General features: G+C 43.0%; 1 protein-coding gene across 2 annotated transcripts in view; it reads right to left on the bottom strand.

The window, feature by feature from the left end:
• The window catches only part of HDAC4 (histone deacetylase 4), a 154,153-nt gene that overhangs the window by 104,549 nt on the left and 26,832 nt on the right, over positions 1 to 22,772 (bottom strand). Inside the window, exon 2 of one of the 2 annotated variants that reach the window (XM_075283861.1) lies at positions 6,954 to 7,127. The exons of the other annotated variant lie outside the window; for it this stretch is intronic. Coding sequence (XP_075139962.1) covers positions 6,954 to 6,975 — 22 coding nt within the window. The 5' untranslated portion in view covers positions 6,976 to 7,127. The remainder of the gene's footprint in view (positions 1 to 6,953; positions 7,128 to 22,772) is intronic. 2 annotated transcript variants of the gene reach the window in all.

Below are 22,772 nucleotides of genomic sequence, written 5' to 3'. Positions count from 1 at the left end.
GGCCTCTCCACTGAATACCAAGCACATTTCAATGGTGCTGTGCTTTGTACTGCAGTTACATCCCATTCACTCGAATGGGACTGAGCATAGTTCTTATGCACAGGTCAATGTGCAACTACTGGAACCCTCTTTAAATGGAAACCATAAGCAAGATCATGCGGTTCCAACCGTGGTTAGTACGATTAAGAGACAGGTGCCCAAAAACTACATCTTATTCTTAAAAAAAACTTCCTGCATCCAACCCTCGGCGAGACTGAACAAAAAGGAACGGAATTTATCTTTTTCTTCTTTATTATTCTAACAAAAATGGACAGGAATAAGACCAGCCTTTGAGTTTTGTCTTGACGCTCACAGCCCCCTTCCCACGGGACCCATGATGTATATGGTAAAGTGTATGGGGCCATAGGTAAAGAATGGGTCATTGTGTTATCCATTAAATACACATCACACTGGATCTGTCTTTGTAGTGAGCACATGGATTTCAGTAAGCCTCCTTCACATAAATGGAATGCAGAAAAACTGCAATGTGTGAAAACAGCCTAAAAACTTCCTTCTTTCAGCATGCAGGAATTGTAGTTAGAGACCCCAAATTAGAGATAAAAGGGGTTAAAGCTAGCATTCCTCTACGGCCTCGAGGGGCCAGTTCCTCATTGGCACAAGAATGGCCACTAAGTCATAAAACACATGCAATCTCCTATATAAATGATGTATAGTGAGTCAGGGTGGTGCAGGGTTCCCTTTAAAAGAAGTTAGGGTTATATGTGTGTTTTGGGGACGCAGGAGTTAAAAAGACGACTTTACCGCTGGCATAGAAAAGCTTGTATTGACAGTACGGGAAATCTTGGAACATTCTGCATTTCACCACGGAGACAACTCTAGGTGTGTCTTGGTGACAACATTACCTCATGTGCCTAATTGTCATCCAAAAATCACACTTACACATTCCACAGTCTAAACACTAGAGGCCTCAAGCAGACAGATCCCGAACGCAGATGCTCCCGCTACGTCTTATTTGGACCATGTAGACGCAGGACTCCGAATTGCAGTAACATACATTCACCGGCCACTTTATTAGGTATACCTGTCCAACTGCTCGTTAACACTTAATTTCTAATCAGCCAATCACATGGCGGCAACTCAGTGCATTTAGGCATGTAGACATGGTCAAGACAATCTCCTGCAGTTCAAACCGAGCATCAGTATGGGGAAGAAAGGTGATTTGAGTGCCTTTGAACGTGGCATGGTTGTTGGTGCCAGAAGGGCTGGTCTGAGTATTTCAGAAACTGCTGATCTACTGGGATTTTCACGCACAACCATCTCTAGGGTTTACAGAGAATGGTCCGAAAAAGAAAAAAACATCCAGTGAGCGGCAGTTCTGTGGGCGGAAATGCGTTGTTGATGCCAGAGGTCGGAGGAGAATGGCCAGACTGGTTCGAGCTGATAGAAAGGCAACAGTGACTCAAATAGCCACCCGTTACAACCAAGGTAGCCAGAAGAGCATCTCTGAACGCCGCACAGTACGTCGAACTTTGAGGCAGATAGGCTACAGCAGCAGAAGACCACACCGGGTGCCACTCCTTTCAGCTAAGAACAGGAAACTGAGGCTACAATTTGCACAAGCTCATCGAAATTGGACAATTGAAGATTGGAAAAACGTTGCCTGGTCTGATGAGTCTCGATTTCTGCTGCGACATTCGGATGGTAGGGTCAGAATTTGGCGTCAACAACATGAAAGCATGGATCCATCCTGCCTTGTATCAACGGTTCAGGCTGGTGGTGGTGGTGTCATGGTGTGGGGAATATTTTCTTGGCACTCTTTGGGCCCCTTGGTACCAATTGAGCATCGTTGCAACGCCAAAGCCTACCTGAGTATTGTTGCTGACCATGTCCATCCCTTTATGACCACAATGTACCCAACATCTGATGGCTACTTTCAGCAGGATAATGCGCCATGTCATAAAGCTGGAATCATCTCAGACTGGTTTCTTGAACATGACAATGAGTTCACTGTACTCCAATGGCCTCCACAGTCACCAGATCTCAATCCCATAGAGTATCTTTGGGATGTGGTGGAACGGGAGATTCGCATCATGGATGTGCAGCCGACAAATCTGCGGCAACTGTGTGATGCCATCATGTCAATATGGACCAAAATCTCTGACGAATGCTTCCAGCACCTTGTTGAATCTATGCCACGAAGAATTGAGGCAGTTCTGAAGGCAAAAGGGGGTCCAACCCGTTACTAGCATGGTGTACCTAATAAAGTGGCCGGTGAGTGTATACTATGCAAATAAAGAGCGCCTCTAATCTAGGTACAAAGTAACGTCCTGCCATACGAAAACAGGGAACGGTTACCAGGAAATGTAAGATCTAAGCACCTACACAGGCCAAAAAGCGCACCTGCAGTAGTGTATGACCTGCCGTGTGCGTGTTACATAACCACCAGAGACCTCGCCGAGGGTAGAAAATAGAACTGGTTGTTTTGATGTGAAAGACAAACCCTCATCCAACTTGTGGGAAAAACCCCAGCTGTAACTTTAACCATGAAACTTCCCACAGAGTCTGGAACGCAAACAGAGGCTCCAAAAATACCCAGAAGAAGCCGGTGTCTGCGTATCTCATCCACGTTGAGAATCCCGTGTCAGGCCGCTGCGCAGCGGCCGGTGGAGAGACGCCTGCACCTGCTGACACTTCCAGGTCAGCTCCAATGTCTGGTGACCACAAAAAACCATCAATGACTAGACTGAAAAACAACAGATGTAGTAAACTAATATTATAGGCTATAGAGCCAAAATAAAATCTAAGCCCTTAAATTGAAGTTCCAAGAACTCTGTACAGTTTGGCGGGCAAACATGTGACCACAGAGAAAGATATTAAGCCATATGACTGCTGGGTCAGGTCACTTGAGTTATATTAGGTACTCACAGCCACATGGTGTCAAAAAAGCGACTGTACACTAAAAACCATGATGATAAAAGAGCAATATCAGCAAGTCAGTTACCAAATTTCAGATCGGATCAGATTTATGGTCAGTCACATATAGCAGATACCAGGTGGCCAACGCAAAAAGCTGCAACATGGGCACAAACTGTCCCAGCAGGCTCCTGTGCTGCAGAACAGACTGAAACATAGGTGTAGATATAAACCAATATATAAAGGCTGCATGATTTTGCAGGCAAGCAGAAGTGTCTTGGTACTGTTTTTGGGAGATTTGCGTCCCTTTGATGTCAAAGGGTAATGAGCTGCAGTAACATCACCCAGCCACTATACAGTGTACAGAGCTCCATACTTCCAACTCCATGCACTGTATAGTACAGGGACCGAACGCAAAGCCAAACAGTTGCTCCATGCAGAGGCTGGTTGTCAGCCACACTCACATCATAATATTATTGACAATCCATAGTATAGGCCAGTGATGGCGAACCTTTTAGAGACCAAGTGCCCAAACTGCAACCCAAAACCCGCTAATTTATCACAAAGTGCCAACACGGCAATTTAACCAGAATACTGTTCGGATCCACAATTGCAGACAACTAGGGACCCGAAAAAAATGGTTGTATGAATGGAGCTTTACAGGGCTTTCAATACAAACAACTTTGTACTGCATTTGGCATCATTTTGAACAATTAATGTTCACTTTTTATATCGCACAGACCTGTTTTATAGTGACCGTGTAATGTTATTATGTCTTCTATAAAACAGATATTGTGTGATATAAATAGTGAAGGGTCCCCACACAGTCCAGTTTGCTCCACAGGCTCCACAAAATACAAACTGCTCCACAGTGGCCCCCACACAGTCCAGTCTGCTTCACAGTGGTCCCCACACAGTACAATCTGCTTCACAGAGGCCCTAACACAGTAAAATCTGCTCCACAGTGACCCACACACCGTACAATCTGCTCCACAGTGGCCCCCACACAGTATAATCTGCTCTACAGTGGCCCCCACACAGTACAGTTTGCTCCACAGTGGCCCTTTACAGTATAACCTGTTCCAGATGGGGTGCCCACAGAGAGGGCTCCGAGTGCCACCTCTGGCACCCCTGCCATAGGTTCACCATCAAGGGTATAGGCTATAAACAAAATCCCAGAAACCCCTCTAAAATTAATGATTTGTCCAAGTAATATATAGCAGTCATGTCAACCAGATTCACTATATAGCCTATCTGCTCTAACAGATGAGGGTCCTAAAAGGGTGGGGGACTACTTTCTATTAAGAGAAATTTTCAGACCACCATTACAATGACAGAGCGCCATCGTTCCTCCACAGAAGTAATATGTGTTCTACTTAAGTTTCAATTATTCTCAGAAGAACCCTAAAAGTGAATGTAGAGAGCTGTAGGGAACCCAGTTATCAAGAAAGATGTGGGTATCAGAGGTGGGACCTACATCTCACTTTTGTAAATATGCCAAAAATATCCCAGATAGCCCCCTTCAATCAGGTTCTCTCTGCTAAGAGTGCATACTTACATAGTGGCTGCTGTCTGTGGCCAAAAATCAGCCCGAATGTGACTACTACATAAAAAATGCAACTGACAAAAATGTAATAAATAGAAGTGTGTGAATAATAATAATTTCTCCTGCAATAATAGGTTAATCAACTTAATAGATTATTATAATAGGTTACATGTTCTATATTATATGCAATGTGTGACTATATTAGCCCTAAGCAAGCTGGAGGAATCCAATCCTATTACAACATCCCAATAAAACACGTCTAAAAATCCCAGGGTTTTTCACGAACACTAAGCTGTACATCAGCCACACCTATGTGAAAGCATCTTGTCCTTACACATCCAGAGGAAATATTCATTCACACAAGTCTTTCCCTCCTAAGTGCTTTCCTCCAGCATAGGAAGAAGACAGCACTGCCTCAGGCAAGCGACGTCACCAGAGCCTCTTGGAAGACGATTAGAAGAATGACGTTACTGCCTCGCTGGAGAGAAGTACAAGGGAAGAAGCAAAATAAAGGGATCTTTCAGAAGGGGCCTTCTGTTCCTAGATGTCCAAGGGAAGACGACCGTTTATGAATGCCAAAAATACAGGCATCGACTTTGCTCTAATGTCACTTATAATGACCATTTTGAGAATCTATTAAATAATCGCACGCAAGAAACTTCCTTAACACCTTATAACTGGATTCCCTGTGTATTTAGCTATATGAGAGTTTTGTCATTTCACACGTATGGCGGTCAGGGATCTGAAATCCCTTATAGACCCATTATCCAAAACAAGCAGCATAAGGAAGCCTGCCAACACATCTGTAAGGTAACAAATCCAGACAGTAAGGACAATCTGGATGGAAAGCTGAATGTTCTCAATCGCCGACAGCAAAGAGATGTTAAGGGTATGTTCACATGGTGGATTTGCTCCTAGCTCCCATTCACTAAATTGGGAGTTATCAGCCAGAATCTGTCTGAAGATTGAGCTTGATGCTCATTTGTTCATATGAACAAACCCTAAGGATATGCAGTGGATTTGGGGACAGATTCCCCCTCTGAATTTGCACATTATACCCTAAACATTTCTCCCATTGTTTTCAATGTGAGGCAGAGATGGCAAGAAGATGCTGAATAAATAAGCATCCTGCTCGATCTTGCAGCGGATTCCACGGCTCGAGACTCGAGGGAGCAATGGAGAGATTCGGGGGTCATGCTTCAGATTACATGACCCTGTGGTCGTGAGGTCGCCAAGCCCCCAGGTCCATCATGAGTGATCTTCAGGACCACAAAGTAAACTACACCCCAGACAAACCCAAAATGAGCAGAGACTAAAGGGGTTAAGAGTCCAGTGGGCGGTCCTGGACTCCTAAACCCTACTCAGTTATTGAGAGGCTTCTTGTCTGAGTGTGTAGAGAGTGAACAGAAATGTACATAAATAAATGACAATTTCCATTGAACCATATACTATATACAGTATTTATCTGCACAGCACCCTGCTTTCCAACATGCCGCCTGCATATTACACTGCATTGTCACCGTGACAGGCCCCTTTAAGCTTTATTTCTACGAGACTGGACAATCCCTTTCCTACAAAGGACATAAAACCCATGAAATGCTTCCCTGCATTGAATATTCTAGAAAACCGAAATAAATGCTGCAGAGCAGACGGCCTATCTCACCGCCTGTTAACAAGAGGGAAGGGCATAACAAATCTTTATAAAAACAGGCCCGATACAACACAGAACTGCCAGTTCACAGCCGGCTATAAATAGATCTTGTTTCATCGCTCTCAGGATCAAAAGGCACCGAGCAAGCAATGAACAGAAGCTAGGAAAGGCATTATCACAAGTCAGCCATTAAATAAAGCATGGGATTTTCTCGCGCCACTCTGAAAGCCCTCGCTAAGGCTTCGAAAACTGCTGACGCCCTCCGAAATTACCCACACACCCCCGGCCCTCATTAAACCCTTTCGACACCAGATGGATTTACCATATACAATGTAAGCCCGGGACGGAAAACGGTTAGAAGGGCATTCCTGCTCTGCATTGTTGTGGCGAGAATAACAAGCGCCATAATTTATTATTCATCATTTTACAATAAAGTAGAACTTTTACTGAGTTTCGGGAGGAGAAAAGGGGGCGCCGCCATTGGGTCTGGAGCTAATGAGACTCCTAGAGACAAGCACAAAAACATGCTTAGGACCTCAGATTACAAAAACTCTCCGTATACCTAAACAAACACATTCAGCATATTCCAGCCATCTGTTCCCTGGCTGTAGGTGGGACGGCACCTCGGGCACGGTGTTTATTATTCTACCAAGCGCCACGCAACTACAATTGTGTTTAATTCATGAACGCTCCACGCTGTGTGCGCAAAAGCTGAAAGCAGACAGGTTTTTGATGCTGCATTAAAACTTTTTCATGGATTTTCCATCAGTTGTTACACAGGACTGAACAGGCAAATCCACTTTATACAGAAAATACAATACGATAAAGAATAGAAATTCGTACCTGGATGAGTCTGGGAGCTCATGTCAGACCAAGGGGTTTCCTCAAGGAATTAAAACCAGATCCAATGAGCAGAAAAAGGGCTAAGCGAAAGGACATGAAAGAACCACCGCAGGGTGAAGGAAATCCAGAATCGCCAACATGAAGCCTCTAGAAAGGGTTTCCAAATGTGCCGACCTGTAGAGAGGGAGCAGAGGTTACTCAGACAAGTACGGCCATGAACGATGATCTGTCTCACCACGAAGGTACATACAATATACTGTCATCTGTTCCACATCTTACTGCTGCGACATACTAGTAGCATCACTTCACACACGAATTTTGGAAAATTTAAGACCGGTGGCTGGATACATGGTGGGCAATGAAGTTCAAGTGCTTGACAAAGTACAAAAATATTAGGAACTTCATGAAAAGCAATTCCCTTACACATCAGCCACTTCTTTTAGCCACGGAGCATTTTAATAATAGATGTTGGCATTACAGTTGAAATTCCTCGTAGAGTCACAAAAGTACACAAGAAGCCTCCAGCTTAGGCTCTGTTCACACTGACCCCTATGTATATATATCCAAAAATTTCTACAGGACAGATATGTGCCCGATGACAGTGTGGGTGATTTTTATTATTAATTATTATTATTATACTAGCTGGTACCCGCGACTTCGTCTGCGGTGATTGTAGCAGTGGGTATATACAGGCGCGGGTAAGGTTTTCGTACTGTGTATAAGGTATGGGATATGAAATGTAACTGTGTATCTTGTTTTTGCTGTAATTCTGAGAGCACATGAGACTTTTGTGATGAATGTAATTTGTATTTGAGCTGCTATACGGTGTTGGTATAAACTGTACATAGTGTCTTTGAGACAGAGGTATTTCAGGTTAATATACTTCAATATACGACATTGCATGATTTGTTATTTTCCGCCAGTACATGTAAGTTTTGGGCACAGGATACTGTCGAGCAAGACACAAAGTCTGTCCCTGTGCATGACAGTTTAGTAACTCCATGCGCCTCTTATTAATAGCAATTAACCCCATCATGTCCCTTACATTAACCCTTGTGTAAGAGTTACTGATATGTGAGAGACTTGGAGGTAATAGTTAAGTATCTTCATTATTGAGATTTTGTATTAGTCCCTCCATATGTCTCACATATTAGTAACCTTTATATGGGGCACACAGGGGTTAATATGAGGGACATGATGGGGTTTATTCCTAATAATGTGAGGCACACAGGGGTTAATATGAGGGACATGATGGGGTTTATTCCTATTAATGTGAGGTACATGGAGTTACTAAGACTAAACTAATAGCCCCAAATGCCTGACATTAATGAGAACAGTAATCCTATGTACCTGCGTGTTTTTCAGTTTCACTTTGCTAGCAGCTTCCTCTTCTCCTCGGGGAATGTTGGCAGGATGCAGACCGCAGGAGCTATCACTATAGCAGGCAGAGACTTGAGCGATTAAGCTCCACCCCCTGGATTTCCTGCACCCCTCTCAAAGGGGAGTGTCCTTATGCCTCAGCTCTAGCAGAGCACTTAAGGGACTTCATTTAACTCTTGCAGGTCCTGTGCTGCTGGTGTGCCAGCGAAATATGGCAGGAGTGCCACACTTGGCATGTGTGCCAGGGGTTGCTGACCTCTGCTGTAGAGGGTAATATGAATTTTGTGGCTTGCTATGGTCCAAAGTGTGTGAGATTGCAGAAATAGTGATGTGAGTTTGGGTTTTGTGGGGGTCCTGGGAAAAACGTATGTGCGCTATTGTGACGAAAAGTAGCCTATTGCGCAATCTAGTGTAGTGACTATGTTTGTGGAAAATTTCAGCCAAATCGTATGGTCCAAAGTGTGTGAGATTGCAGAAATAGTGATGTGAGTTTGGGTTTTGTGGGGGTCCTGGAAAAACGTATGTGCACTATTGTGACGAAAAGTAGCCTATTGCGCAATCGAGTGTAGTGACTATGTTTGTGGAAAATTTCAGCCAAATCGGTCGAGCGGGTTTTGCGTGATTGAGGAACAAACATCCAAACACACAAACCCACAAACATCCAAACTCACAAACTTTCACCTTTATAATATTAATAGGATTCAAAAAATTATTCATACACACAGAAAAAAAAAAAAAAAAAGTTTCTATTCTACCAAGGTTGACATAGGTACATGAACTGAAGGTTAGGCCTGGTTCACATTTGCGTTTGGTATTCCGTTCAAGGGGGCCCCAAGTGGAACACCAAAGGCATTAAAAAGCAGTTAGCAGAGAAACCACGGACCCCATAGACTATAATTGGGTCTGTGTGGTTTCCGCAAAAGTACTGCAAGGTGTGAACCAGGCCTTAAAGAGATGTCTGAATGAGACCACAGAATGGGGATGAACAGGGCCGTGGATTCAGAGTCAAAGAGTGATGGTCAGTTTTGGATGGCGTTGGAAAAAAAAAAGTTTGTTGGACCATGCCGTCAGCCATTTATGAAGGTGTTGAAGCCAGAGATGGATTGGGCTACTAAATAAATAAATCAAAGGTTTGGCCTACCGAGCCCTGGGTGATGAAAGATTGTTAATATGATCATTCATCCCAATAGTTTCCTCTTGTCAGTAGGGCGAGTCCTGTGGGAGATATGGCGTCCACATAAAAGATCCAATCCCTCAACAAATAAGAGTTTGCTTGTTTATTGGGTATTCAGGAGCTCTTTTACATGGGGGTTTCATCTTTTGTAAATGCATAAGGATGAAATTCTTGACAAATCAATATGCAAGTCATGGCAAAAATAGAAAACCTGCCTTTCATTAATGTCCGTTTCTCTAAAGTACTGAGCGGGTTAGAAAATGGACAGCGGCATAATTTTTGGGTGCATAAAGCCATGAGCCAAATATGTGACATCTCCACCAGAGATCTATAGAAAAAAAATTCTGGCACTCAAATATTAGCTTCCAAAGCATCCAAAATTTATTTAATCCAAACACACAAAAGGTTTTCAGTCCATACCCGAAGCTTCATCAGTTATCAGTGACATACCTGCCTATATCCTACTGCTTCCTTGCTAGGCCTCCATGCATGTCTCTCATCCGATACATGATGAAGGTCCGGGTATGGACCAAAACGTTGTGCATTTGGATGAAATACTTTGTGGAAGCTAATATTTGAGCGCCGGAATTTTTGTTCTATTGATGTACGGAGGTGAGAAGCTGTTCTGGGCACTATTGCTGATTACCGAGTGACATGTCATTACTACTTGAATGGTCCACCATTAGTCTGGCTTGACCACGTTAGTTACCGTCATGTGGTTTACATTAAAGTCGATGAGTAAGGACACAGAGTGGGCTCAGTCTGTGTCTGTTATTCTGCTACTGTTAATGCCCTCTGATGGATGACAGCAGCGGACATTGATAATGGTATTGTGAACATAGCCTTAGCTGGAGATAATAGATGTTACCAGAAATAAAGCAATCGTCCAATTTTTGTTCACATCTGCATTCGGTATTCTGTTCAGGAAGTCCACATGGGGACCCCCCCCAAACGGAATACCAAACGCATTGACAGCAGAGAGCTTATGAAAGCACACGGACCCTATAGACTATAATGGGGTCCATGTGTTTTCCGCATGAGTTACGTGGAGAGAAAAGTAGTTCATGAAGTACTTTCCTCTCCAAATGACTCGTGCGGAGACCACGCGGAAAACACACGGACCCCATCATAGTCTATAGGGTCCGTGTGCTTTCATTGCTCACCACTTGTCAATGCCCCCACATGTCCCTATGCGAACTCCCTGAACGGAATACAGAACGCAGATGTGAACCAGGCCTTAGAAACAAGACTGTGCTATAATGGTGTTAAATGATAGAGCTACAATACAAACAAAAGACAATAACTATTCCAACATATAACGAAACCGTGAAATACGGAGATGTATCTTGTATCATGAAAACCTGCAACTGAAAAATTATAGCATGTAAAACCAGCCTAAGCAAGTATACCTCCATACCCACACCATACTTAAAATCCCAACTGTGTAATAAAAGAGGGGAAAAAAAACCCTCAAACCCATGCATAAAAGAAAAAAAAAAAAAAAAAACCTATTCAAAAAATTCTAGCTTCCAAAACAGCACAAAGCGTCAACACTAAACAAATAATTAGGCATTGGCTGTTTGGTAGTAGAAATTATATATCCGCAGCACAAAATGTATCAGGTTTATAATTACGGGTTACAAATAATTAATGCAGCATTGTTGACAAGGCGCCATTTCTGTTGAATGGGGAGGGAAAATAAAAAAATTAAAAAAATCAGGAGCACTTTACAGCGTATACATCTGTACACAAGCCTCTCTGCGGCGCTCCTGCCCTACTGGGCCAGTAAATATTCAAAGCATTCACACTGTGACAGATCCTCAAGCCCAAATTACCAATGACTTTCACTGCGGTCAGAATTAGAGATATTATATGCAAGCTTCGCAAATCTATTACAAAATGGTGATTTTCTTCGAATTAAGAGGGAAAACCTTGCTGATCGGCGTAGAAAAGGGTTACTAAGATTTTATATCCATTATCTAAGAGAGTGGCTTTTCATTTAGAGGTGCATACTAAATACAGGGAGACATTCAGAGTGGACCGGATCCTAATTTTACCCTAAAATTTATTACTCAAACGCTTTAGAAATGGGAAACAAATGGAATGGGGTTGAATGTCAGATCAGCAGGGATCCCGCTGGAAAGCCCACTGAATACTAGAAAGGGTCTCCTTGTCCTCCAACCATCCCCTTACAGAAGTTCATCAATGAGGAGTTTTTGGATTGGAAGTCGAGATTTCCTTAGGTGGTTTTATCTCCCCCAATTTTTTGTTTTTTTTTATGTAGATTGTGAGCCCCATATAAGGATCACAATGTACTTTTTTTTTTTTCCCTCGGAAAGTTTGAAAGATGCACACACAAATAGTCCACAGCCCAATGCTTAGTAATCGTGCACAGATACTGTCCCCCGGGTAAGGACAAAACCATGGAGGAAAAAAAATAAAAATAATTAATATATATATATATATATATTAATCATAATTATTATTAATAATAATAATATTATTATTTATCCACCACTTTAGAATGTTCTTGATTTAAAACATAACTTTTAATTAGAGATCAAAATCGTCCACAAAAACTTTAGTAAAACATCGAGCAGACAAAAAAAGGAGGGTTACAGAGACATACCAGAGTGGACGACACTTAACACGACATAGCGAGTCGCTGACGGTATGTCTTTGTAGAATGGGAGGAAATCCACGCAAACACGGGGAGAACATACAAACTCCTTGCAGATATTGTTCCTGGAAGGATTCGAACCCAGGACTCCAACACTGCAAGGCTACAGTGCTAACCACTGAGCCACCATGCTGCCCCTCATCTCCCCAAAATTGTGTTTCCGACCTTACTCAAATTTTCATATACGTTAAATTCTATACATCGGCATCAGGCGCCATCCACCTAAAAAGAGTCCATCTAAAACCAAGATTGTTTAGTCCATTACAGATTAGACTAATGTGAACCTACCCGAAAGATCAGTATTCTGCTCATTAGATACTAAACACCTTTACAAAGGTCTTACTTCCCTCCAATTTATCATCAAACACCAAATGAAATATGTTAGCTTTACGTCTAGATTCACACCAGGTCCCCCAAGTACTCTATACTATTGCATATCTAACTACTCTTTTCAATAAAGCTGCAGCAAAATTAGAACTATCACATGCCAAGAACTTTACTCACAGAGAGTAAAGAGATCATTGTGAAGCAGATTCTCCTCTACTTACTGTGAGCAGCATATGGCAGCTAATTTCTACCCATCAGCTCAGGTAGAACTGCTAAAATGCAATATACAACTCATACAATGGCCAGAAATAGCGTTACCTCTGATACAAACATCAGATATACTATAAAGGCTTTGAGGAAAAAAATAAATAAATTTGTGGTAATTTTTAATGAAGTTTTTAGAACCAAAGCATCTTGGCCCTACTTCGTCACTACTCTTCTGTTCTGGTTCTGTTGCTTCCCCAAACCCACATTAGTTTCTGTTCTTCTGGTAATGGAGCATCGGCACTGACCTCAGTGATTTTGATACTTCATCACTAGACCAGGAAGAACAAAGACGGTCGAGGGGGGTGGAGAACCGCTCAAAGGGGGGGTTGGAGAACCGCTCAAAGGGGGGGTTGGAGAACCGCTCAAAGGGGGGGTTGGAGAACCGCTCAAAGGGGGGGTTGGAGAACCGCTCAAAGGGGGGGTTGGAGAACCGCTCAAAGGGGGGGTTGGAGAACCGCTCAAAGGGGGGGTTGGAGAACCGCTCAAAGGGGGGGTTGGAGAACCGCTCAAAGGGGGGGGTTGTAGAACCGCTCAAAGGGGGGGTTGGAGAACCGCTCAAAGGGGGGGTTGGAGAACCACTCAAAGGGGGGGTGGGAGAACCGCTCAAAGGGGGGGAGGGAGAACCGCTCAAAGGGGGGGAGGGAGAACCGCTCAAAGGGGGGGAGGGAGAACCGCTCAAAGGGGGGGTTGGAGAACCGCTCAAGGGGGGGTTGGAGAACCGCTCAAGGGGGGGAGGGAGAACCGCTCAAAGGGGGGGGGGGGGAGAACCGCTCAAAGGGGAGGAGGGAGAACCGCTCAAAGGGGAGGAGGGAGAACCGCTCAAAGGGGAGGAGGGAGAACCGCTCAAAGGGGAGGAGGGAGAACCGCTCAAAGGGGAGGAGGGAGAACCGCTCAAAGGGGGGAGGGAGAACCGCTCAAAGGGGGGGAGGGAGAACCGCTCAAAGGGGGGGGTTGGAGAACCGCTCAAGGGGGGGATTGGAGAACCGCTCAAAGGGGGATGGAGAACACGTTTGAGTTACTCTTTAAGTCACAAGTTTTGATGACCCCCTTCGTCCATTTGTACAAAGATTGTTAGCAGTTGTCCTCCTTACTTTGTGCCTAAAACAACACAAAAACACACCATCATCTCTGGACAATGAGTAGAACAAACAGTTTATCTCATGCCTGGGATGAAAACAGCATCGAGCAAACACATTACTCCCTGTTTTGTTCCAGTGGAAGCGTTTAAGTGATGCAGCGTAGACAATGTCACCAACTCATTACATCTCTTTCACAAGTGCTGGATGATCTGTAAACCAGCCCAGCTCTGCCCACTCACCATGAGAAATGTGTACCTCGTCTGTACAGAAACTTCACACCGTGCCAAATAATTATTTTGAAGGTTTAAATTGCAGCCTGTCTGGGGGAAAAAACTGGATTGAAGCAAATACTTTTTGGTCACCCTGGCAACCGGTTTCAAGAGCGGAATATAGCGCGGTGTGATTCCAGCCATTACTGAACATGATCGTCCTACCGCAGAAGCTCCTCGGCAGGAAGACCAGAAAAGCTGGGCCCATTACCTACACATGGATGCCGCGGCATGGCATCCATGTTGCGTGTACACAGTACAGTGCAGTTAACGTGTTCTATAGTCCGCGTTGTCTGCTCAAAGTCAACAGTGCAAACCCCTACAGATAAGATAAAAGGGTCCGGATTCCTGAGACTTTATCCTATGGTTTGGGAACTGTAAGAAGTTAAGATCACTAGTACACTAGCTTTTACCCCAACGGCCTATTATCTGAATTATAGGGGTTGACGAAGTTCATAGCGGGTGTTGTGAAGCAAAACACTTGAGGCCCAGATGTCGAAATGTCTTAAGTAGACGTCTCAGAGTCATCAGGACATTCTTCTATTGAATACACAACCTGTACCCTACTAGATGTAATCCCTCGCCAGCCAAATTCTACAAAATCATAGCAATTTCAGGGACAATGAAAAGCAATGTTATCAACTGCACCATGGAGACGCATGCCAAGAGAAGACGTAACCTGCAAATGACCCTTCCCAGAACATTTCCACCGGGACGCCATCAGCACCCACGCATAAATATTGCATTAGGAGCCATTCAAAACTTGTAGAGGAAAAGCTAGCTCTTCTGACATGTCCGTTTTAGTAAATGTTTGCCTTCCCCTTGAAACAACAATACTGGAGCCATTATTCTTAGACCTGGGCATTGTACGGGTCCTCGGTTATTCCTTCTAGAATTTAGAAATAGACATCTGGGTGTTACCAGTTGTGGGCGTGTCCCTAAGCATAGTGACATCATCCAACCAGTGATGAACAGGACAGTCTATAAGACACACCTCTTTAACAAGGGAACAGTAGCACCCAGTCGCTGATTTATACATTCATCCAGTGAGAATAACAGAGGAAGTTAACACCTCAAAAGTATTGTTGAAAGTTTTTAACTTTGGGGGAAAAAAACAAAAAACACAGCTCTGCAGGCAGGTCTTCCTTTAAAGAGGATCTTTCACCACCTCTAGTTTTTATCACCTGTTAATAGGTGCCGCTCCACAGATTCCAGCACAGTTGAAATTTTCTCTCTAGCCCCCACCCTTACCAAGCAATTCAATGCTTCACTGCTCCAATCAGAGGCAGCCAGTGCCAGAGCTCAGAATCACACCCCTTGTCTGCTCCTGCCTGACACCGCCCTCCTGACAGTACAGAGACTAAATAGTATATCAAGCACCAAAACTAACTGCATTGACTGCTCAGAAACAGTGGGGACTAGAGGAAAAATCCCAACTGTGCCAGAATCAGGGAAGCTATGCCTATTAATTGTTGGAGGTGGTGAAAGTTCCCCTTTAAAGGGAATATAAAAAGAAGGACTTCTACTTTTCTCTTCTACTAATGAAATAAACCCCATCACACATTTACATTTATCTAAAATTATTTTGAAAACAGATAGGCCTCATGAAGACGTCCAAGTGTGCAGGCCTCTTCTGATGGGAGGGGGGTCCAATACTCCATTTCAATGATTATAGAGCCAGTCCTATCCTGCACGGTGACATCGGAGCCCTATTAATGTCAACAAGGGACAGAAATTGCTACATCTCCCCAATAACTAGTCCGCTGGGTAAAGCCTCTTTTCTACTTCAGACTGTGTTCACATTGTTATATGAAAGGAATATAGCAAAAAAAAAAAAAAAAAGTTTTTTTTTTTTTTAAACATATCCAGCTTTTCAAAACGCATGCAGAATTCCTAAAATGCATCATGTGAACCCAGCCTTACGAGATCCCCTAATTGGTTTAGTTTATACCATCATCCACTTTACTCAGCAACAAATGTGACAGTCATCCTCGTCTACTAGAATCCATCATGGTATGATCCAGTGAAAACAACTGCAAAACGGAGCAAAGTAGATGGTTACTTGCCGTTGTCATGGTCTCTAGGCCTGGAAGTAAGCTGCCAAATATCTATAAAATACCATAAACACATTTGTCACCCGATTAAAACCACTACACGACCAAGATCACGTACTAGGAATTTCTAAGTTAAGTGGAATAACTCTTCAATGGCCAAGACAGCTACAGCTTGACTCCCTGAGAGCCATCAGATTTCATGTGTATTGTGATCCATCACATACACAGCGGCCACAGACTATCAAAATCTATTAACCGGTTAAGGACCAGGCCCAAAAGTATGTTAAAGACCAGGCCTCTTTTTTCAAAACTGACATGTGTCACTTTAAATGGCAATAACTTTGAGACGCTTTAACTTACACAAATGAATTTGAGACGGTTTTCTCGTAACACATTATACTTCATGTTAGTGGTAAACACTAATCAATATTTTTGCATTTATTTATAAAAAAAAACTAGGAAATTTGATGGAAATTTGAAAAAAATTGCAATTTTCAAAATGTGAAATTCTCTGCTTTTCAGGCAGATAGTCATACCATCCAAATACATGAATAAATATTATCTCCCATATCTCTGCTTTATATTGGCATCATCTTTTGATTGTCTTTTAATTTATTTTGGACGTCACAAGGCTTACAAGTGTAACAGCAATTTTCCAGATTTACAAGAAAATTCTCCAAACCAATTTTTTAGGGACCACTTCAGTTCTGAAAGTAATTATAAAGGCCTGTATAATAGAAACCCCCATAAATTACCCCATTTTCAAAACTGCACCCCTCAAATTATTCAAAACAGCATTTGGGATGTTTGTTAACCCTTTAAGCATTTCATAAGAATAAAAATAATATGGCAGTGAAATTTAGACATTTCATTTTTTTTCACTAATACATTCATTTAGACCCAAAATTAACACATTCACAAAGGGTTGAAGGAGAAAATGCATCTGACAGTTTATTGTGCAATTTCTCCCGTGCACAGAAATACCCCACATGTGGGTGTAAACTGATTTTTGGGCACACGGCAGTGCATGGAAGGGAAGGAGCGACACTGGGTGTTTGAACAGCAGATTTTGCTGGAATAATTTTCAGCGCCATGCCTTATTTGCAGAGACCCTAGAGTACCAAAACAATGGAAACCCCCCAAAAGTGACCCCATTTTAGAATCCACACCCCTCACAGAATTCATCAAGGGGTATAGTCAGCATTTAGACCCTACAGTTGTTTCACAGATTTTACTAACATTGGGATGTGTAAATGAAAAATTACTAAAATGTCACTTTATCTCCAAAGTTTTCATTTTCACAAGGGGTTAAAGGAGTAAAAGCCCCCCACAGTTTGTTAAACAATTTCTCCTGAACACGGCAATACCCCATATGTGGCTATAATCTGCTGTATGGGAACATGGCGGGGCTCAGAATGGAAGGAGCGCTATTTGGCTTTTGGATGGCAGATTTTGCTGGAATAATTTTAGGTGCCATGTCGCATTAGCAGAGCCCCTAGAGAACCAATACAGTGGAAACCCCCTAAAAGTGACCCCATTTGGGAAACTACACCCCCCACAGAACATATTAAAGGGTAGAGTGAGCATTTTGACCCTACAGCTGTTTCACAGATTTTATTAACATTGGGCCATGAAAATGAAAAATTACTTTTTTTCCAACAAACTGTCAATTTAGCCCCAAATTTTTAATTTTCACAAGAGGATAAAGGAGAAAAAACTCTCTAAAGTTCGTTACACAAATTCTGCTGAACACAGAAATGCCCCATATGTGGTCATAATCTGCTGTATGGGAACATGGCGGGGCTCAGAATGGAAAGAGGGCTATTTGGCTTTTGGAGGGCAGATTTTGCTGGAATATTTTTCAGGTCCCATGTCGCATTTGCAGAGCCCCTAAAGTACCAATACAGTGGAAACCCCCTATAAGTGACCCCATTTTGGAAACTACACCCCTCATAGAATTTGTCTAGGGGTAGAGTGAGTATTTTGGCCTCACAGGTGTTTCACAGATTTTATTAACATTGGGACGTGAAAATGAAAAATTACTTTTTTTCCCAATAAATCGTCCATTTAGCGCCATAGTTTTAATTTTGCAAATAGTTTAAGAATTAAAAGCCCCCCACAGTTTGTTACACAATTTCTTCTGAACACGGCAATACCCCATATGTGGCCAAAATCTGCTGTATGGGTACATGCTGGGGCTCAGAATGGAAAGAGCGCTATTTGGATTTTGGAGGGCAGATGTTGCTGGAATAGTTTTCAGGTGCCATGTCGCATTTGCAGAGCCCCTAAAGTATCAATACAATGGAAACCCCTCAAAAGTGACCCCATTTTAGAAACTACACCTGTCAAGGAATGTATCAAGGGGTATTATCATTTTGAGCCTAAAATGCTTCCCAAAAATTAATGTACAAAATGAAAATTGAAATTTTTAAAAATATGCCATTTCGGTGCCCAATACGTTGCACCCACTTTGTGTTGTCAGAGACCTGCACTCCTAAAACTATTAAGTGGGCCATCCCGGGGGTCAAAAAATTATATATGTGGGTGTAAACTGCTGCTTGGGCACACAGCAGGGCTCAGAAGGGAAGGACCACTGTGCGTTTTAGCTTTTGGGGTACAGATTTAGAGGGACCCTCTGGGCGCCATGATGTTTTTGCAGAGCCCTGGACGTTCCAGTAAACTGGAATTCACCAAGAAGTGACCCCATTTTGTAGGGGCAATTTTAGGGTCTCTGCAAATGTGACATGGTGTCCAAAAACGAAGAATCTAAATCTGCACTCCAAAAGCACATATTGCTCCTTCACATCTGCACCCTGCTGGGTACCCAAATAGCAGTGTATGCCCACATGTATGACACTGGTGTACCCCGGATAACGTACTTAATGCCATATGTGGGTAGAAATGGCTGTTTGGGCACAACCGGGGACAGAAGGGAAGGAGCGCTATTTTGGTTTTTGGAGCACAGTTTGGTTTTTTTTGCCACTTTTGCAAAGCCCCTGAATTGCCAATAAAGTGGAATCCGCAGACATGTCACCCTATTTTGGACACTACCCCACTGATGGGATTTATCAAGTGGTGTAGCGAGAATTTTTAACCCTTGAGTGTTGCATTTATTTAGTTTCCAGAAATGAAATCGCAACTGATAGAGAAGTTAAAAATGAAAATTTTACAGATTTGCCATTTCAGTGTGCAACATGTTGTGCCCGACTTATGTCAGCAGAGACACTCCAAAAAACTGTTAAACGGGTATCCCAGGCACAACAGCTTTTAGAGCGTTCATCTCTGATACAAGGTGGACACAACATATTACGCACTGAAAGGACGTATTCCTGGAAAAATGGTCATTTTCACCTCTCACAATCCGCTTCGTATTCATCTATGGATAATAAGTTATAGCAACACTTGGGGGTTAAAAATGCTCTCTGTACCCCTGGAGAAATCCTTCAGGGGTGTAGTTTCCAAAATAAGGTAATTTATCAGGGGATTCCAAATTACTGGCGTTTCAGCTCTACAAAAGTGTCATGGCATCCAAAAACCAAACCGTCTGTGCTCCAAAAACCAAATGACCCTTCTGTGTCCGGCTGTGCCCTAGTATCAGTTTATACCCACATATGACATTATGTCCGTTATCCGGGGGTACACCAGTGTCATACATGTGTCATACATGTGTCATAAACTGCAGTTTGGATGTACAGCAGGGTGCAGAAGGGAAGGAGCGCTATGCGGCTTTTGGAGTACAGATTCAGATGTTTGGTATCTGGACGCCATGTCATGTTTGTAGAGCCTGTAAGGTACCAGAAAAGTGGATTCCATGGGGTACCAGGAGTGACCCCATTTTGAAAACTGCACCCCTCAAAGAATTTATCAGGGGGTGTAGTGAGTATTAGTATCCCGGACGTGACTGCACAGCGGATGGCGAAGAGGGAATGTATAAGCTGTGCGGAGGACATTGCAAACACCAAATTCCCTACTATGTCCCCGTAGCTCCTATGATTGGGGGAGTCACTCTGGGGGTCACTTTAGGGGTCACTTCTGGTGTCTGTTCCCTCATAAGCTGTAAATCTGGGGTGTCCCCTGATATCCGCTCACACAGCTTATATATATATATATATATTCCCTACATGACGCACCCAGTTGTGTTCTAATAATTTGGCGATTTTTGAGGGTTTTTGTCTTCACATTGTGAGATGCTATATTTTCTTTATGTTTCTGGTGACACGGCCATATAAGGGCTTATTCTTTGCGGGATGAGCTGCATTTCGTAATGACACCATTTTTGGGTGTCTACATCTTATTGAATACATTTTATTAATCCTTTTTTGCTGGATTTAAAAAAAAAAAAAAAATCAATCCTGGCATTCAGTTTTACTTTTTTAATTTTGCGCCATGCAGCGTACAGTATAAGTAACATGTTCCCTTTATTCTGCGGGTCGGTACGGTTACGGCGATACCTCATTTATAGTATTTTTTTATGTGTTACTAGTTCTGCAGAGGAAAAACACATTTGGGGACATAAATCAATGTTTTTTGCATCGCATCTTCTAAGAGGCGTAACATTTTTATTTTTCGGTTGACAGAGTTGGTTGAGGGCTTATTTTTTGCGGGACAACCTGCGCTTTTTATTGGTACTGTTGTCGGATGCATATGACTTTTTGATCACTTTTTATAGCATATTTTGTATGGTGAGATGGCGAAAAATCATTACTTCCGGCGAGTTTTTTCCGTTTTTTTTTTCCGGCGTTCGCCGTGTACATTAAATATTATTTCAGTTTTATTGTACAGATTGTTACGGACGCGACAATACCAAATATGCATTGTTTTTATTACTTTTTAGTTCTTTTTTTATATAATTCATTTTCTATTGAGAAAAAGGGATTTTTGGGCTTTATAACTTTATTAATTTTTTTCATACACTTCATTTTATTTTTTTTACATTTTTTTTTTACTTTTTCATGTGTCCATTTAGGACACTTCAATCAGCAATACTGTGCTGATATAGAATGCCATGTGAGACACAGCATGCAGGTGTCCCACATGGCATTCCGTAGCTGGATGTCAGGCTGTGTAGACGCACAGCCTGACATCAGAAGGTCCTGGCAGGATCACCAGGTATGTGGGGGCTTCGGGCAGTCTGGGGTCACTGGCCAGACCCCAGACTACCTTTTACTGCTATCGGCACCCTCCGATCTCGCCGCGGGGGGTGCCGATCAACTTCAATTGTCGGCGGATGCCTTACGATCGCGCCGTGATGTTTCACGGCGCGATCGAAAGGGTTAAAACGTCCAGTCGGACTCAGTTCCGACTGGACGTTATTGAGGAAGGGGTTAGGTGTTAGTAACACCTAACCCCCGTCCTCCCCGCACCCCTCCCCCCGCGAAATAGGTACCTAAAGACAGGACGTATTTTTACAATAGTCCGGTCTTTAGGTACCTGGACCGCAGGCCGTAAATTTACGTACGGCGGTCCTTAACCGGTTAAAAACACAATACCTTCTTGTTGCACATATATAAAAACATACTGTATATACTCGAGTATAAGCCGACCCGAATATAAGCCAAGGCCCCTAATTTTACCACAAAAAAACTGGGAAAACTTATTGACTCTAGTATAAGCCGAGGGGGGGAAATGCAGCAGCTGCTGGAAAATTTAAAAAATTAAAATGGCTGGAGTTTTTGGGTGCAGTAGGTGCTGGTGAAGGGGAGGGGGTGTTTTGGTTGTGTCTGCCCCTTCCCTGAGCTTGAGGACTGTTTTTTTGTTTCCCCCACTTGAAATTCAGTCTGGCTGAATATAGGGTATCTGCAGTGCTCCTATTAACCCCTTCCCGACGGAACAGGAGCACTGCAGATACGCTATATTCAGCAGATCGGCACTTTCAGACACAGGATACCTATTCTATACATTACTATTGCGGGTGGTCGCTGGTCACAAAAACTGTGCTGAAAAACTCGGCTTATACTCGAGTATATACGGTAAATAGACATATCTTGGGAGGGATGTAATGGTAATAACTTCTATCCACTACATCTGTGTGGGGGGGGTTGTCTGCTGGCACCCCCGTCAATCACAAGAAACATGGTCGAGAATGGAGTTGTACTTGAACATGAGCCCTACTGCTCCAGCAAAGTCTATGAACTGCCGAAAATAGCCAGCACTATAGTGATCACAGTTTGTGCCATAAAGAACAGCAGTGCACATGCTTAAAGTAGAAGAAACAAGAAAAAAAAAAAAAAAAAGTCCACCCCCCACCCCAGATACGTATCATAGGAGCAGAGAGGAAGTCAGTACTCCAGAGGAGAGCACATAACTTCATAATAAATATGCTAGCAACTTAATTTAGTAACTGTACATAGACTCATTTTTAAGTGGGTGGGGAGGCAATTCGGGAAATCAGGAATTGTGATCAATAGAGGATCCAGAGATCAGACACCACCAATTTAACAGTTATCCCCTTATCCTCTGGGTTAAGGGCTAGTTCACACGTGGGCAAAGGGGAGGTTTTTGACAGCGGAATTCGCTTCAAAAACCTCTCCTTTAACATGGTGGTCTATGTAGACCACTAGCTTTTTTTTTCCTCCTAGCGTTTTCCGCC

The sequence above is a fragment of the Leptodactylus fuscus genome, chromosome 8, assembly GCF_031893055.1.
Source record: "Leptodactylus fuscus isolate aLepFus1 chromosome 8, aLepFus1.hap2, whole genome shotgun sequence".
NCBI classification, from domain to species: Eukaryota; Metazoa; Chordata; class Amphibia; order Anura; family Leptodactylidae; genus Leptodactylus; species Leptodactylus fuscus.
This window is presented reverse-complemented; position numbering and strand designations above follow the sequence as displayed.